This window comes from Portunus trituberculatus, chromosome 50 (assembly GCF_017591435.1).
Source record: "Portunus trituberculatus isolate SZX2019 chromosome 50, ASM1759143v1, whole genome shotgun sequence".
NCBI classification, from domain to species: domain Eukaryota; kingdom Metazoa; phylum Arthropoda; class Malacostraca; order Decapoda; family Portunidae; genus Portunus; species Portunus trituberculatus.
Window position 1 is genome coordinate 675,001 of NC_059304.1, and position 18,088 is coordinate 693,088.

At 44.6% G+C, this 18,088-nt stretch overlaps 1 protein-coding gene across 2 annotated transcripts in view; it reads right to left on the reverse strand.

The window, feature by feature from the left end:
• Positions 1–14,074, reverse strand: part of LOC123500169 (gamma-aminobutyric acid receptor subunit beta-like) — a 61,536-nt gene extending 47,462 nt beyond the window's left edge. For both annotated transcript variants that reach the window (XM_045248877.1, XM_045248875.1), the window contains exons 1-2: positions 13,795–14,074; positions 6,140–6,243 (exon numbers count right to left, since the gene is read on the reverse strand). In XM_045248877.1, coding sequence (XP_045104812.1) covers positions 6,140–6,243; positions 13,795–13,871 — 181 coding nt within the window. In that variant the 5' untranslated portion in view covers positions 13,872–14,074. The remainder of the gene's footprint in view (positions 1–6,139; positions 6,244–13,794) is intronic.
• Positions 14,075–18,088: the final 4,014 nt, after the last annotated feature.

An 18,088-nucleotide genomic window follows, 5' to 3' on the forward strand; every position in this document is an offset into this window, starting at 1 on the left:
AGAAAGATAAGGAAGAGGAGGAGGAGGAGGAGGAGGAGGAGGAGGAGGAGGAGGAGGAGGAGGAGGAGGAGGAGGAGGAGGAGGAGGAAGAAGAAGAGGAGGAGGAGGAGGAGGAGGAGGAGGAGGAGGAGGAGGAGGAGGAGGAGGAGGAGGAGGAGGAGGAGGAGGAGGAAGAGGAGGAGGAGGAGGAGGAGGAGGAGGAGGAGGAGGAGGAGGAGGAGGAGGAGGAGGAGGAGGAGGAGGAGGAGGAGGAGGAGGAGATGAAGGCCAGTTGGAGAAGGACTGACAGTGTGTGTGTGTGTGTGTGTGTGTGTGTGTGTGTGTGTGTGTGTGTGTGTGTGTGTGTGTGTGTGTGTTTACCCTTCATCCTTTCTGGTTCCCGGAAAGAATGGCGGCCCCGGCTCCCGCCGTCCCTCTCAGAGTAAATGAAACGTGTAAGCGATGTACCGCAGAGTTTTCTCGACGCACCTCCCTTTCTGTCCGTCCATCTGTTTGTTCACACACACACACACACACACACACACACACACACACACACACACACACACACACACACACACACACACACACACACACACACACACACACACACACACACACACACACACACACACACACACACACACACACACACACACACACACACACACACAGAGAGAGAGAGAGAGAGAGAGAGAGAGAGAGAGAGAGAGAGAGAGAGAGAGAGAGAGAGAGAGAGAGAGAGAGAGAGAGAGAGAGAGAGAGAGAGAGAGAGAGAGAGAGAGAGAGAGAGAGAGAGAGAGAGAGAGAGAGAGAGAGAGAGAGAGAGAGAGAGAGAGAGAGAGAGAGAGAGAGAGAGAGAGAGAGAGAGAGAGAGAGTTTCTGTCATTTGTCAACCGTCAACACTTGCTTCTCTGAGTGTCAATAGCTCCCGAGACTCCGGCAAACTTTTGACCTGCTTCGCCATCACCCAGCTGTTCCCTCCCTACCCCCACTACTCTCTCTCTCTCTCTCTCTCTCTCCTCCACATCCACACCTCATTCAGTTCTCATCAACTTCCACCTGCCACTTCACTGCCCTTTTTTCTTTCCCTTTTCTACTTCTCTTCCTTTCCATGCATCTCTCAAATCTCATCTCTCTCCTTTGTAGCTGGCAATATACATCGTCTTCTGGGTAGTGTCTGCCTTTGCCATCGTCTCCGCTGTGAAATATAACACTATTCATATTTTTCAACGGCGATGAGATGTTTCTAAGGAGGATGGTTCGATGAATTGATAGTTTTGTGAGTACAAACTAAAGTAAATCAACGTAAGAGAATAAGCGAAACTACAGTAACTTACTATATATTTTCACTATCATTCTCATCCAGAAATTTGTGTAATGTTCGCTTAATGCTCCAAAATGAATGAATGAACGCTGGCTTTGCAATGTCAAGCTACCGTTTGTGCGTTGTGCTTGAAAATACCAAAAGCAAAGTGTTACAGTACGCTTGCTGAGAGATGCACCGATGTTTGGCTTACGTACAACACAGATACCAGCTCCACTGACAACCCGACGCATATTTTAGGGAGGCGGTAGCATAGTGGATAAGGTAGTGAGTGTCGGATCGGGCAGACGTGTACGCGCAGGTTCGAATCCCATCACATACCATCTTTATACTTTGCCATTTGTCGAGTGGTTTAAAGTTACCTACATATCACCATGATACCCAGGTTCTATGTGGTTACACAAAAGATGCACTTGAGTGTTGATATGGACCCTAATATGGGTACCACTATAAATAAAATTGCCTGCACCACTAATGGGCGGAAACTTAACAGCGCTCCCGATACGCTTCAAGTTACCTGCCGACGCTATAGGCCAGGACATAAAAAGAGAAAAAAAAGTGTTATGTTAGGTTAAAAGAAGCCGAAATAATTTTGCCATAGCAGTAACTCCTCTGGCTAATCATTATTGTTTTGTTACTTAAAAAAAATATTATTTTGAAACAGGGAAACCTCAGCACTATTCTGAAGCTCGAGACGGTCATTGGACAGTTGAGGGGACAATAAACCCCGTTTCTCCGGGTTCCTCTCTCTCTCTCTCTCTCTCTCTCTCTCTCTCTCTCTCAACAAGCCTATCTCTTGCTTCCATTCCGTCTCATTGTCCTAACATTGGCCCCCCGTCCTATCCTTCCCGCTCCTGCACCTTCTTTATATGCACACCAACATTCTCTCTCGCTCTCTCTCTCTCTCTCTCTTAATAGAAAAAAATTTTTGTTGAGGAAATATTAATGAATAACGAAGATGACAATAATGGTAATAATAGTAATAGTAATAGTAATAACAAAAACAATAATAATAATAACAGCAACAGCAACAATAATAATAATAATAATAACAATATGTCTCTCCTAGCTCCCCCTCCATTTATCAGAGAGAGAGAGAGAGAGAGAGAGAGAGAGAGAGAGAGAGAGAGAGAGAGAGAGAGAGAGAGAGAGAGAGAGAGAGAGAGAGAGAGAGAGAGAGAGAGAGAGAGAGAGAGAGAGAGAGAGAGAGAGAGAGAGAGAGAGAGAGAGAGAGAGAGAGAGAGAGAGAGAGAGAGAGAGAGAGAGAGAGAGAGAGAGAGAGAGAGAGAGAGAGAGAGAGAGAGAGAGAGAGAGAGAGAGAGAGAGAGAGAGAGAGAGAGAGAGAGAGAGAGAGAGAGAGAGAGAGAGAGAGAGAGAGAGAGAGAGAGAGAGAGAGAGTGGGGAGGAGGAGGGGTGCACAAAGGAAGGGACTCAACACCAGCATTCCGTGCCAGACTGTAATGGACACACAATGTCACCTCACAACATCACCCACTAACCCATTAAGAGGTCAGGTCAGGTCAGGGCGGCTCCAGTTCTCTCTCTCTCTCTCTCTCTCTCTCTCTCTCTCCTCCCTGTCTTAATGACAGTGTTGCCTGAATATTGATGTCTTCAGGTGCAATTAATGATTAACTATGTTTGAATGACAAGTATACAGTACAGTGAATTATTGCTGTTCTAAATATTTTATCCTTATCAGTCTATGGTCTTTTCTTTTTGTGATATATATATATATATATATATATATATATATATATATATATATATATATATATATATATATATATAGAGAGAGAGAGAGAGAGAGAGAGAGAGAGAGAGAGAGAGAGAGAGAGAGAGAGAGAGAGAGAGAGAGAGAGAGAGAGAGAGAGAGAGAGAGAGAGAGAGAGAGAGAGAGAGAGAGAGAGAGAGAGAGAGAGAGAGAATCATTCAAGTGTATCAAACCAAACTTTGTACAAGTAAGCAAGTAATTCAGTAAGTAAGTAAGTAATTAAGTAAGGAGGATATGAGTACAATTTTGTCGCCTGCCCATAACGAAACACGCTTACAAATCCAACGTCTTTGACTTACTACATCATATTAGAAGTAATAGAAAGTCCATCTGATTTACTAATGTTTGCTTTTCCTTTGCGTTTCTTTGCCGTGTTTCCTATCACCTCCTGCCCTGGATGCAGCTGCCCCTGTTCCCGACACTGAGCACTGAGCAGCTCTCCTCAGTCCGCTCCCTCAGGCACAGCTCAGGCGACGTTCGGTCCTTCCGGGAGGCTGTTGTTTGCCAGCGATTATCCACAAAATAATCAAGACCCGGAATTCTCATTCTTTACGAGAGAAAATGGTCCAACCTGGGGGGGAAAGAGGACCGGCGGGAGGAGGAGCACGCGGCGAGGTATGAGCAGCGGCGGCAGTAGCAGCGCCTCGGGTGGGTTAGCGGAAAGGTGTTTGAAAAGGCACGAAAGCAAAACACATTAGTATGCAGTGACACTGCAACCATACCTTGAAATTATCGAGAATTCCATGGAAACCAAATGAAACACTTGAAACAAAAGAAAGAGTTTGCAACAGTAAAAGAAGCGTGGGAACGAGACAGCAAAAAAAAAAAAAAAAAAAAAAAAAAAAAAAAAAAAAGCCTTTACTTGTACTAATTTACATTACCTAAAAGTACATAACATCCAGAGTAGTAAACCACTTATGAAGTGCACTCATGCCAAGGAATGGAATAAAGTACGTATTACACTCACTTCAAGTATGTTTAAAGTCATCTTTCTATCTGAAGTCCTCTGATATGCTAAGAATCTATAACGTGTCAGGTTCCGTAAGAAGATTGTAACAGATTATGGACTTAGGATCGAGGGGAGTCGCAAAGCACAGTGGGGGTAAGTGCAGATCATTCGAGTTCAGTCCATGAGTGTCCTTTATAGGATAGTGTTCATGTAATGGTAGTGGTAGTGCACAGTGGATCTACAACACCTTGGTGACGCAGATGCGACAGGTAAAGTGAGCAACTTTAATAATTACACACAAATCTAGCAAGGCACACGCATCAATTATTGATCAAGGAAGATGAGTACACTGATGCGACTAAATGACTTATATCGAGAATCTCAGGTATCACTTTGTATTTGTGGAGGAGGAGGTGAGAGAGTGAGGGTAGCGTCTGTGCTGGGCGTGTTACAAGGCGAAGCGTCAGTGTTCTTTGTTTAGGTGAATGCACGGGAACAGCGCAACAGACAAAAGAAACATGAGGTTCCCTATGAAGAATGATGCGTCTGGTGAATAACAATTAAGCTTTACGGAACAATGAGTCAAGAAGATACACAAAGCTGAATGGCGCACCGTCTGCTGACGAACAAAGAACATTACGAAATCAGGTCTCTGTCATTTAGGTATAAAATTTTAGTCAAAACAGGAACTCTATACGAATTTTTGCAAAGATAAGAGAAATAGCTACGTAAGCAACTACTAAATTGAAAAGAAGAATGGTTCAGAAAATCCTTCGAAAAGCAGAGACACAGAGTGACAGATCAGCGCCGCCAGGAGGCCGCCGTACGACTGTTGCAGATCACCTGGTTGGTCGCGGTGCTCAGGGAGAGGCTGCGGGGCCGCGGTGGCTAGGGAGGAGGTTTAATATAGATGGACTGAGCAGTGGAGGCAGTCACTCCGCGCCGCTCTCTCGTGGCCACGGACGCCCGCACTGGCCAGGGGTCCGCCATGCTACCCGCAGACAACACGCCACCTCACCACATCGCATCCAACTTCTCAACACCTCCTCACGTGTCTTTACCTACATTTGCAATTCAGGCCTGTGGTGATGTTTTCTATGAGATGTTCAGCGCGGAGGGCGAACATACATAATTAATGGACTACTTTTGAAAGCCTCTAATGGAAGTGATCGAAGTTTTCAGTGATGATATTTTCATGAGTCTGTTATAGTCTGAAAAAAAAAAAAAGAAAAAACTACATATGATTATCGTGTCACTTAAGTGTGGTCCACATGCATTATTTTTACGAATCATCACTCTTTATACAACCAATAGGCTTTATATCATACTGCTGATCAATTATTGAGAGAGAGAGAGAGAGAGAGAGAGAGAGAGAGAGAGAGAGAGAGAGAGAGAGAGAGAGAGAGAGAGAGAGAGAGAGAGAGAGAGAGAGAGAGAGAGGAAACGGAAGCATGTGAATCGGTAACTGAACATTTCTTTACGACATCTGCTTCTATATAAAGGCCAAATCCTGAGAAACTGACTTCAGATCTTCGCAATTTTTTTTAACATATTACTCCTTATGATAGAACAAAAAACTAAAAAAAAAAAAAATAATAATAAAATAAATAAATAAATAAAATCAGAACTTACACTACAAGACTAAGAGAAAGTTTAAGGGTAGAACTCCAAGCGTGACGCACTGGACTCCCCCTACGTGACGCTCGAGGCGCAGCAGTGAGTGTGAGTGACGTGCTACAACAAATGACTGTAAAGGGCGTGATGAAAAGTGACGCCCGGAACGCTAGACAAGTGAGGGGCCAGGTGCGTGTCAGCTGTCTTGACACACACACACACACACACACACACACACACACACACACACACACACACACACACACACACACACACACACACACACACACACACACACACACACACACACACACACAGAATAATCGACCAAATAAACGGAATCCTCACGAGTTTTATTTTTCCCTTCATTTCTTTTTCATGATTTCTTTTTAAGTTGCAACCAGATAGAACCTCTCATACTCTTCCTCCAATATTCTCCCTCTCACACACATACCCGGCATCTACCCTCTTCTTCACACACACACACACACACACTCACCGCCAAAGTTGGGCCTGAGCCTGATGTCGTAGCCGTGCAGCAGGGTCTCGATGGTCTGTGTGACGTTGTCCAGGTGTTCGCTTGTACGCCCGCCCGCGCAGCCCCTGGGGAAGAAGGAAGGTTAAATGTGAACAGGTAGGGGATAGATGTGTAAGTAGGAAGGTAGATAGACAGGTAGGTAGGCAGATAGACAGGTAGGTAAGTAGGTAGGTACGTAAGATAGCCATCATGTCTACACGTGGCAGATGCATAGATCGACAGAATAATAGTTAGATCAGTAGACAGATGAAATAAGAAGATAGATAAACAACTACATACATAGTGAGATTGAAAAATAAACGAATGCACAGGTCATGAAATAGAACACACTGAGTAATTAAAATTTGTACACGCGCTTCATATCGTTGACACAGACACACAGACGAACAGGCAGACGGATAGGGAACCAGAGACGGAGACCAAACAGTAACATACGGAGAACAAACTAAAAAAAATAAATAAATAAATAAAAGTGTGACAATAATCTTCCCCATCAAAATAAACTCACAAAACTGCAAACAAACTACTCGCAAAGAAAACACCAGAGCGTCACGTCATCGCCATTGTTTACCACACGAGGAAAGGAGAAAATAATGATAAAAATCTGTGTTCTCGCCGCAACACAAAGACAAAATAAGACCAAATTGTTCCTTAAACTAGCACGCAGGGCACTTTGGTGGGAGCCGGGGAGGAGGAGGAGGAGGAGGAGGAGGAGGAGGAGGAGGAGGAGGAGGAGGAGGAGGAGGAGGAGGAGGAGGAGGAGGAGGAGGAGGAGGAAGAGGAGGAGGAGGAGGAGGTGGCGGTAGGGTGGAGAGAAAAGAGGAGGGGAAAAGTCTGGTCTGGGTGTGAAGGGAAGGGAAGGGAAGGGAAGGGAAGGGAAGGGAAGGGGGAGGCGCAGCTCTTGGCTAGTAAACAGAATCTCTTGACGTTTAATGTCGAATGTTCATCAGTGGAGAATTTTATCAATCGGAGCCATCAACATCTGGTAAAAAGTTTGCCGGGAGTATTTCCTGCCTGGTTCTGTATTTCCATCTTCCTACGACTTGACTTTTAAGAGGGAGGTTTCAAGACATTTATTCCTGAATATTTGGATAACTCATATGAACCTTAAGGGAACTAGCAACCCAGTGGCCTTTTTTTTTTCTCCTTTTTTGTTACCCTTGGCCAGTTTCCCCTCCTGCATCAAAAAATTACTTTAAACACAAGGTACAAAAATATTCTTCTCTGCTCTCTCTCTCTCTCTCTCTCTCTCTCTCTCTCTAAACAAACCCACCCACCACTTCTTAGTTATATCATCAAGTGCTAAATGTCGCTACCATCAATAAAACTCACTACCACCACCACAACCACCACTACTATTGCGACTCCAGCTCGCTAGTGACCTCCAGACACCACTACCACCACCGCCACCACCACGCAACGCTGACATGCGTTCTCACCACCACCACCACCACCACCACCACAACCCACTACTTCACTACCACCGATATACCACCACCACTACTACCGATATACCACCACCACCACTTCTCTCCGCCACAGAAGCTTGGCACGTCCAGAAATTTCATCGCTATAACACTGCTAGTCTCACTCTTTTATTCATTTGTCTCTTATACGTGAGGGAAAGTAAAAGGTGTGTATTAGAAAGATCAATTAATGTGTCAGTTTGCAAATCAATAAGCTTGGTTCTCATTAGTCAGCAATTTTCACTCCTCGACTCACTCAAGTCTCGTTGCGTGCTGGTTTAGCAAATGGGTAAGTGAAAAGAGTGGCTAGGAAAAGTAAATTAATGTGACGCCTTGCTTATGAACTAGTACTGGGATCAATGTTAATATTATTGGCGTGGTATTCGATGAGGACAGCATTTGGTGGCTGGTGGCTAAGTGTCCTTATTTCTGTTGCTTCTATGAGGCCAGACGTGACAAAAGAAACGTCAAGTGAGGCGATAGGAAAAGAGAGTATGCTTAGTTATTAACTTTTAAAGAGAATGATATCTCAATTCTGCACGTGGTACAAAATATAAGTTAAATAGAACATAACGAATAAAGAATAAAAACAAAATCTAGAAAAACAATGGAATTAGGTAAACAAAAGAAACGAGAATGGCAAGCTAATAGTAGAAAAAAAAAAAGTAATCAAACATAAGAAAAACAAAAAGATTAACAGTAAAAATAGAAAATTAATGAGAAACGTATAAAATAGTAAAAGAACAGAAAGTGACAGGTACATATACGAAAAAAAATGAAAGCAGAATTACAAAAAAACGAAGAGAAAAGAAAATGGCAGGACAATAAGGAAAATAAAGAATATAAAGAAAATAAATAAATCAGGGAAATAGAATAAAAATTACAAGAAAAAACAAAACAAAACAGATATCAAAATAAATGAAAGAAAAAGAAAAATATAATCTCTCTCTCTCTCTTCCGAACACTTTCTCCCTCCCAACAGCTTCCCGGCCTTGAGGAATGCCAGGCGGGAACAAAGACTCGTGTGTTGCCGCCGCCTACATCAGAGGGAGGCGCCGCGGTCTGTAAGTTGCTCCAAGCTCGGGAGAGGCAGCTCCATTCCTTCTGTTACGCGATGGACTCTTGGCCGGGGAAAGTTCAACGGAATGTAGTGGGGAAGTTTTTGTGTGTGCCGCTGTCATGTAGCTCTTTCATGCTTGATGCTAAAAATAAACCCTGTAGTCAATAAGTAACTGAAGTGGTCGCCTTGAGAGAGAGAGAGAGAGAGAGAGAGAGAGAGAGAGAGAGAGAGAGAGAGAGAGAGAGAGAGAGAGAGAGAGAGAGAGAGAGAGAGAGAGTGTGTGTGTGTGTGTGTGTGTGTGTGTGTGTGTGTGTGTGTGAGAGAGAGAGAGAGAGAGAGAGAGAGAGAGAGAGAGAGAGAGAGAGAGAGAGAGAGAGAGAGAGAGGGGGGGAAATCGTGAATCCACCTGCCTGCCGTCAATAAGGGATCAAAACCCCTCCTGTAGACAACCTGATTAGTTTTATAGAGTATGTATTGTGTCAAAAATATTCTCTCTGAAAAAAAAAAAAAAAAAAGACTTGGGAAGCAGAACGTAATGCACCCTGGCAAATATCATCAAACACACAATACACATGACTCATTCTCAACTTTACACTTCAAGCACATGTATGAGTTACGGTCTCTCAAACAAAGTGAAGTGGTAAGAAGGGGTAAACACGCTAGATGCAGGCAGAGAGGCAGGGAGTTCCAGAGTCAGCCAGTACTTCATTAACTCTCACTGGAAACCCGATTAATCTATGTGACCTCAGGAAATAGTTCTGGAGAGAGAGAGAGAGAGAGAGAGAGAGAGAGAGAGAGAGAGAGAGAGAGAGAGAGAGAGAGAGAGAGAGAGAGAGAGAGAGAGAGAGAGAGAGAGAGAGAGAAAAGGATGTTTGAGGATGCGTTCTAAAGTCACGCATTGCATACTTCACCACTTGACTGCCTGCCGCCTGCTTTCCAAATATTCAACCTGGAATACTGCAAGAGTCACGCGTCGCTCACACTGAAAACTAAGTGGTGGGGTAAACATGGAAAGGTAAAGGAGGAAAACTTGAAGGTAAACATCGAAGAGAGAGAGAGAGAGAGAGAGAGAGAGAGAGAGAGAGAGAGAGAGAGAGAGAGAGAGAGAGAGAGAGAGAGAGAGAGAGAGAGAGAGAGAGAGAGAGAGAGAGAGAGTAAGAAAGAAAGAAAGAAAGAAAAGGAAGGAAGGAAGGAAGGAAGGAAGGAAGGAAAGAGAAAGAGAGAGAGAGAGAGAGAGAGAGAGAGAGAGAGAGAGAGAGAGAGAGAGAGAGAGAGAGAGTTTGTTTTTATCTATCTTTCTTTTCCTATCCTCATTTTTTCTTGTTTTTTCTTTCTTTTCATTTATTGATGCTTTTCCACCAAGATGTGTAAGTGGTTGTAAATCTTTTCAAACTTAAACGATTCCTAAGAATGACAAAATTTTTCATCTTTGTGTGTGTGTGTGTGTGTGTGTGTGTGTGTGTGTGTGTGTGTGTGTGTGTGTGTGTGTGTGTGTGTGTATGCGCTTGCTTCATGTCTCTATCAACAATGTGTAGGTTTTGATGGCTTTTAGAAGCTTATCTTATTGTCCTATGTTCTTATCTGTCTATCTCTACTCGTACTTTTATCCTGCCCTCATATGTCACACACCATCTTCCTCTCATTCTCCACTCATTACGCGAAGGAATAACACTAATCAAGCTAAAGTTAGGTTTCAATTTACACTTCGATCAGAATCTTCACTGCTGGGTGACACGAAGAGCTAAGAGGTAATAACGGCGACTGAACACTTCATCTCTCACTGGCACTAGATTGAGCCCGGGTAACAAACGCACGTACAGAAAAAAATAACAACCAAACAATCAGATAACATCATGGGAGTGTACAGAGAAAAAGGTTGAGGTAAGGCAAAGTTGTAGAAATTGAAAGAGAGTCTAATTCAGTACAGGAAGCAATAACAAGTGAGGGAACAGAAGGATTATAAAACAGCACTTAAATTTTTGTGATGTGAAAATATGTACATAGAAAAAAAAAAAATAGTTGGAAAGTGTTGTACAGAAGTGAACAGCAAACAATAAACTGGAGAGAGAGAGAGAGAGAGAGAGAGAGAGAGAGAGAGAGAGAGAGAGAGAGAGAGAGAGAGAGAGAGAGAGAGAGAGAGAGAGAGAGAGAGCGCAAAAGCAAGGGTACACGGGAACCTCTTGATCCAATAGTAACAATTCCTCTTCCTCTTCCATTAGCTTCCCTCCACTCTCACTCGTCCTCTTCCTCTCCATTCTCACTCTCACTCGCTCTCTCTTCAGTCTCTCCCACTCTCACTGGCCCCTCTCCCGCTCCCTCTCTCTTCCCAGATCGTCTTCCTCTTTCTTAATTAAGAGATTTTTTTCAGGGAGTGTTTTTTGGAAGGAGCTTTTCTTCCCTTATACATCCCCTACAGCGAGAGAGAGAGAGAGAGAGAGAGAGAGAGAGAGAGAGAGAGAGAGAGAGAGAGAGAGAGAGAGAGAGAGAGAGAGAGAGAGAGAGAGAGAGAGAGAGAGAGAGAGAGAGTCTTCATAGTATCCTCTCCATCAATTAATTTTCCCTACAAACTTTACACAGACGACAAAGTTTCCCGTACAAATAGTGGACTGAAAGTGATGACAGACGAATTAATGATGAAGAATAATGACCTTTAAAGACAGCCAGATACACTTTTCCCTCTCGTTACCAGTGTCCTTTCTTTTTACGGGAATTTTTGTGCTAAAGGAGGATACTTTTTGGGCCACCTCCTAACTAAAGTCCACCGGCCAGAGTACCGTTTACACTGTACAAATACGCAGGATGATGCTTTACTTATTTATTTATTTATTCAATTATTCATTCATACCTTTATTGAAAGAATCGGGTCATTTGCACAAGTTTCAATGCCTTATAGATGCCAAGAAAGGGATTCAGGAGACACACGCGCACTCTCTCTCTCTCTCTCTCTCACACACACACACACACACACACACCAATACACATATTCCCTTCCTGTTTCTCTTTCCAGTCCCTCTACCACGCCCTCATCCCCCCCAGCCCTCTCATCCCTTCAAAGGCGCGCTGTTCCCCCCCTCCCCCCATCTAATCACTGTTCGACGAGCGGCGCGGTGTATTTGCAGCGGACGGGGCGCGACTCTCCCTGCTGTGGTAAAAATACTCTATTTGTTGATAGTGACAGCGGCCTGGTGCCAGCTGGGAGGCGGAGGGTTGGGAGGAAGAGGAGGGACAGGAGGAGGAGTCTTTGTAAAGGGAAGGAAGAGTAGGGCAGAGTGGAGAGGTGTAGATGAGAGAAAAGAAAAAAAGGAGGAGGAGGAGGAGGAGGAGGAGGAGGAGGTGAGGAGGAGGAGGGTGGTGGTGGAGGAGGAGGAGGAGGAGGAGGAGGAGGAGGAGGAGGAGGAGGAGGAGGAGGAGGAGGAGGAGGAGGAGGAGGAGGAGGAGGAGGAGGAGGTGGTGAGAGGCGAATACGATAGAGTAGGCAGAGTAGAAAGGTGTGAATGAGGGAAACGAAAGCAAGAAGAATAAAGGCGCAGAGAGATACATAGGGAAAGGAAAGGGAGGAAAATAAAACGGTTACTGGCTGCTTTCCTATCCTCCCTCCCACCACACACACACACACACATTACACACACACACACACACACACACACACACACACACACACACACACACACACACACACACACACACACACACACACACACAGGAAGAGTCGTCCCCAAAATATCTAAAGACGCAACACAACGAAGGTCGAAGTAAGTGAGACAACCTGATAAATGTTATGATTTTCTTGTTCCAACATTAAGTCGGAAAAAAAGTGCTTTGTGGTGCGACCCATGAGAGAGAGAGAGAGAGAGAGAGAGAGAGAGAGAGAGAGAGAGAGAGAGAGAGAGAGAGAGAGAGAGAGAGAGAGAGAGAGAGAGAGAGAGAGAGAGAGAGAGAGAGAGAGAGAGAGAGAGAGAGAGAGAGAGAGAGAGAGAGTATGGTAGTGTGATGCAATCTTTCACCTTCTGATGTGGCAAAAATCTGTATGTACCTCATGATGTGAATGTGGATGTACTGTGATGTGGTAGAGTGTGGTGTGGTGTAGTGTGGCTAATAGTGCAGTACAATGAGTGTAGCTGGCGTGGTCCTTTGTGATGTGGTAGATATGATGTGGAGAAAGTATCATGTAGTGTGGTGAAGTGGTGTGGTAAATGTGGCGCGTCTTGGGTGCCATGTGGCGAGGCGTGAGGCGGTGGCATGTTTGCAGGGCGTCATGTGGCGTGAGCAGGCGTGGCGCGGCTGTTGGCAGTGTGGCGTCGTGGTGTTGTATGCTTGAATACCGCGGTGTGGCTTGCGGTGGTGTGTGATGTAGTGTGGTATGGCGTGGCCTTGTCTTTGTCTTATGTTACTTAGGTCTAGAACGACGCGGTGCAATGTGGTGTGTGATGTGGAGGGTGATGCTGTGGTGTGGCAGGGAGTCAGATTAAGGAGGTAAACATGTGATGTGAAACTGATGTGGCTTTGTGGTGTGAAGTGAGAAAAAAATGTGACCTTGATACTGATATGGTGTGTGATGCGTGTGAGTGGAGGGGGAGGAGCAGGAAGGTGTGGTGTGGTGTGGTGTGGTGTTTCTATGTGAAAGTGTGCCTGGATACAAGACAAGTGTGGTCCAGTTTGGAGTTTAAGTTATGTGGGTTGGTTTAGGTGTGGTGTGGCGTGGCTGGCTGCAGGTGTGGTTTGGTGTAGCTTGGTGAGGCAGGTGTGGTGTGGCGGAGTGAGGGAGGTGTGATTGGAGAGGTATGTGTGGTGTTGCAGGGTGTAGCAGGTGTGGCGTACTCTGCCGTCACAACATGAGTGTCAACGCCACTGACAACACACTGTGCCCCTCCCCCCATGTTGGTGGACGCGGTTGGTTACTTCCCGTGTGTGCCAGCTGGTAGATGTTGGGAGGGGGGCGCTGGCCATTGCCCCCCAGCTGCCGCCAGAATATCCCCAAATAGCTTCTCCATTGTACCCATTTGCCGCTTCTTTGCCTCACTGTGGTCCCACATGGGCCTCGCCACAGCCCAACACCGCCCTGGCACCACTACGGCCCGAGCCACACTCACCTGGGGGCCCACAGAGCGAGGGCGGCTGCCGTGCTCCACAGCCACACACATACCCGTCGCGCCGCACACCACCTCATGGCTGGCTGGCGACACAGTCCATAGCTGGCAGCTGAGGCTCCACCCGTGAGGTCGTGGCCTTACATATCCCCGACGGGTCACCCTCGGGTCGCCACCACCACCTCCTCTGCTTCGAGCACGAGCAAAGTATTCCGACAACACGGACGCGACACGCACCTCCTCCCGCCGAGAGCTCCCGACTCGTTGTGAGCCTTGCGCAGATATTGACTTTTCCTGAGAAGGACCGCAGTGCCAGTGCCGCCCCGCGACCACAGGAAGAACTAACGGCACAGAGTTCTGGAGGCGGCCAACAGATGGTGCCACTCGCAGGAGGCAGCCTCCGTCGCCGCCTTCAGGGAGATCTCACCACCACCGTGGAGGGGGTGCCAACACTCCCACACGTGACGCGCCGCCACACCACACACACGCCCAACTCTGACGTAAATTATAGCGGTCGTCTAAAAGTACGTCAAACGTAAAAGTTTACAACAACGAACTAAAGTGGAAGAAAGAAGACAGTGTCTATTAAATTTATACGTAAGAACTGTAAAGGTGCTGGAAAAAACCGCAGAGTTTGCATAGACCGCCGTGCAGGCAGACAGGCGAGAGCAAGCACGCGTACACTGTTATGTTCTGTGTCGGGATGAGAGATGGCGGAGGCTGTTCACACCCTCTGGTCTTTGTCTGCACTGTGTCTCTAGAGTGACATTAAGCCTCCTGTTTACCTTTAGCTGCCTTTCACGAGTGGGTGATTCCCTAATCAAATGAAGCCTGATGGGAATATCGTGTGATGGCAGATACCATTAACAAACACAGCTGTAGAGGTGCAATGAATGGACCGTTTAGTATATCAGTCAAATGAGTCTTTTCAGTGGTGCAGAGTGACGCTGCTCTCAATATGTGACTACAATGATACAGCCAGAAGTCTGTCACCGTTCTCACGATTAAACACAAGTGTAGCTCTGATGAGATATTGCACTAAACACTAACTCGGATCAAAACCACTCTGATTAAGGGAAATATATTGAGAGAGAGAGAGAGAGAGAGAGAGAGAGAGAGAGAGAGAGAGAGAGAGAGAGAGAGAGAGAGAGAGAGAGAGAGAGAGAGAGAGAGAGAGAGAGAGAGAGAGAGAGAGAGAGAGAGAGAGAGAGAGAGAGAGAGAGAGAGAGAGAGAGAGAGAGACCTAAAACATGAATTTTATGGAGAAAACAACTCATTTGTATTAACAAGGTATTTAACAACAAAAATCACCTTCATTATAGGTAATTTCAATTAAATGTAGGTTATGCCGCTTTCCACTCCCCAATGAGTTTTGCAATAGTCAGGGAGGATTGCTCTTTATGTGTGGCCCGCTCCTCAAAATTAATCGACATTGCTATTAACTTGTGAAAAAACAGGCAAATAACTGTTTCTGGTTGTTGGTGAGGCAGAAAACTTGTGAAAATGTTGATTAATTTATGCATTTATATACAGAAAAATGGTGTTTATTTATTCATGCACTCATCATTATAACTATTTTGTCTTTATTCATTTGCACTAGTTGTGTATCAATCGATCTATCTGTGTGTCTGTTTATCTGTATACTTTTTATCTATCCATACAAAACCTTATTTTTATCTAGCTATCTATTTATCTACCTCATTTCCTTCTTATCTATCTATGGCTATATATTCTGAAGAACTTTCATACCTTTACGAACATGCAACTTACCCTTTACTCTTTCATTAAAGAGTAAGTAGGCATACACCATCCTAAGTCTGTGTTTCATCATAACCACCTCGGCACCGCTACACAATGAAACAATTTATAAGTGCAGTAACACGGACTGCCATGTGTAGGCTTCTTGCTTAACACCATCAGACACATAAGAAAATATGGCAAACTGCAAGAGGCGGTCAGGCCTACACGTGATGGTCCCAGCACGAAATGTACACATCTTTTTCCACGCATCATCCTCATCCGTAAATTTCCTTGATCTTTTTTCAAGCTCCGTAATGACTTGACACTAATAACCTAATTACTGAGTCTATTCAGTTCATCCATCATTCACTATTTGAGAGCCAATTACTTCCTATTGACAAAAACCCCTTTATATTCCCGCGCACAGGCAGCAGGGAGGCAGAGAGTGGATGACTCAATGGATGCATGCCTTGCCTCGGTGGTCTGCCTGGCCTCACGAACTCACGGCTTCCCATCCATCTCACGGAACATTTCTTATCGTTCATCGACTCGTGGATTAAAGCGACCGCCAAGTCACCCACAGCACAGTAGTGTTCAGTGTGTGCTTTGTGTATGAAGGCGGCGGAATGTGGGTGGCACAGGCATCACCATCACTGATTTGGTACCAAGAACACCTCGTCAGTCAGTGTCCCGAACTTCCGGCACCAAAGAGTGAGAACAAAAGAATATAAGGTGAAAAAATAGAGTTGACCGCTCTAGAGGAATGGAATGAAAACGGGAAAGAAAGGAACCCTCCAACTGCTTTCACCGAAGAAGAAAAAAAAAAAAAAAAAAAAAAAAATCAGTTGTCCACACTAGAAGAAAGAAAAGACAAAAAAATATTAATTTTAAAGGTAAGTGAAAACAGAGGGAAAAGAAGATCAGAAAAATCAGTTGATCACTTTAAAGATACAAAACATGAAAACGGGACTAAAAGAAAAAAATAAACTATAAGCAAAGACAGAAACGGAAAAAAAAGAAAAGAAAACAGAATACAAGTTTAAAAGGCATGAAACAAAAGGAAAAGAAGGAAAGGAGAAGTAACACGAAAAAAACACGACAAAAAACATAAATAAAGACGAAAATAAAAACAAAAGCAATAAAACAGAAAACAACTCTCCAATCTAAAGGAAATGAAATAAGAAAAAAAAGGGAGAAAAAACAAAAGAAGAGGAAATCAAAGCTGTCCGGTTGGAGGGTACGAAACAAGACCAGATGAGCGATGGTCGTGAGCGCCGCGATGCCAGCAGCTGACGAGGATTGATGTCAAGGGGATAATAATTGAGTTCTGATTGATGATTGATGCGCGCCGCTATCCAACGACCACGGCCAAGAGCTCACACCAGACTGCCAGACTCACCATCGTCTCAAGGAACATAGTGAGGGGAGGACGAGGAAGGGTGGTGTTGACGCTTCATCACTATCACCAACTGAAGGTTTATTACAAGGAAGCGAGTATCGGGGCTTCATCATCATCATCATCACTAGTATTTCAAGGTTTCAGAGTGAAGGTTTAGGTAGTAAGCAAGTGATTTTGTAAAGCTTATTATTATCATGAGCATCAGCTCAACGTTTGTAGTGAGGGATATATGAGTAAGTGATTGAGTGGACGTGTGATCACAACCGTCAGCACCATAACCTAATGTAAACAAACGTTACCTAACTCAATTATCTTCAGTTATACTCTAACCAAACCCTTACCTAAGATAACCTAACCTAAGCTAAGGTAATCTAGTCTAAGGCAACCTAACCTAACCTAAGTTAACCTAACACAAGTAAAGCCTGACCTAAAAAAAAAAATAAATAAATAAAAAAAATAAATAAATAAAAAAAAAAAAAAAAAAAAAACAATCTAATCTATCCTATGGGAAACCTAACCTAACCTTACAATCACCAACTTATGAAAGAAAACCGAATATTTTTCTATTCTACTCCATTCTAAACTATTTTTCAATCTTTCTCTCTTTGCATGTAAATAAAAACAAACAAAAGAAAAACGAATAAAAAAAACTAAGACACAAATATATAATCTGTTCTAGCTATTAAGATTTTTACAGCAGCAGTGACAGGAGGAGTTGTTCTTTTATTTAGCCCGCCGCTCAGTGTGTCTGGGAGCGACCATGAGGAACCACGAGGGTGCACTTCAGTGAGTCACGTAACAAATATACACGAGCCAGCAAATCGCCAGGCCATCAGGACGCCAGGCAGGCAGGCAGGCAGGCAGGCAGGCAAGCAGGCTACTCCACCCACATCACCGGCCTTACCACAACAACACCAGCCCTACTCCCTTCCTTCCCTCCCTCGTCATTGCCCGTCACTCTTTATTTGTTAAGCTCACCGAACAATGGACACCTTACCACCAGCACAACTTTAACCAGAGCTATCATCATCAAAATCACCACCACCATCATTGCCATCATTATCGTCACGACCAACCATCACCGCCACTATCATCATTGCTACCACCATCACCATCATCACCACCACCACTACAATCTGACCACTGCCAACATACACA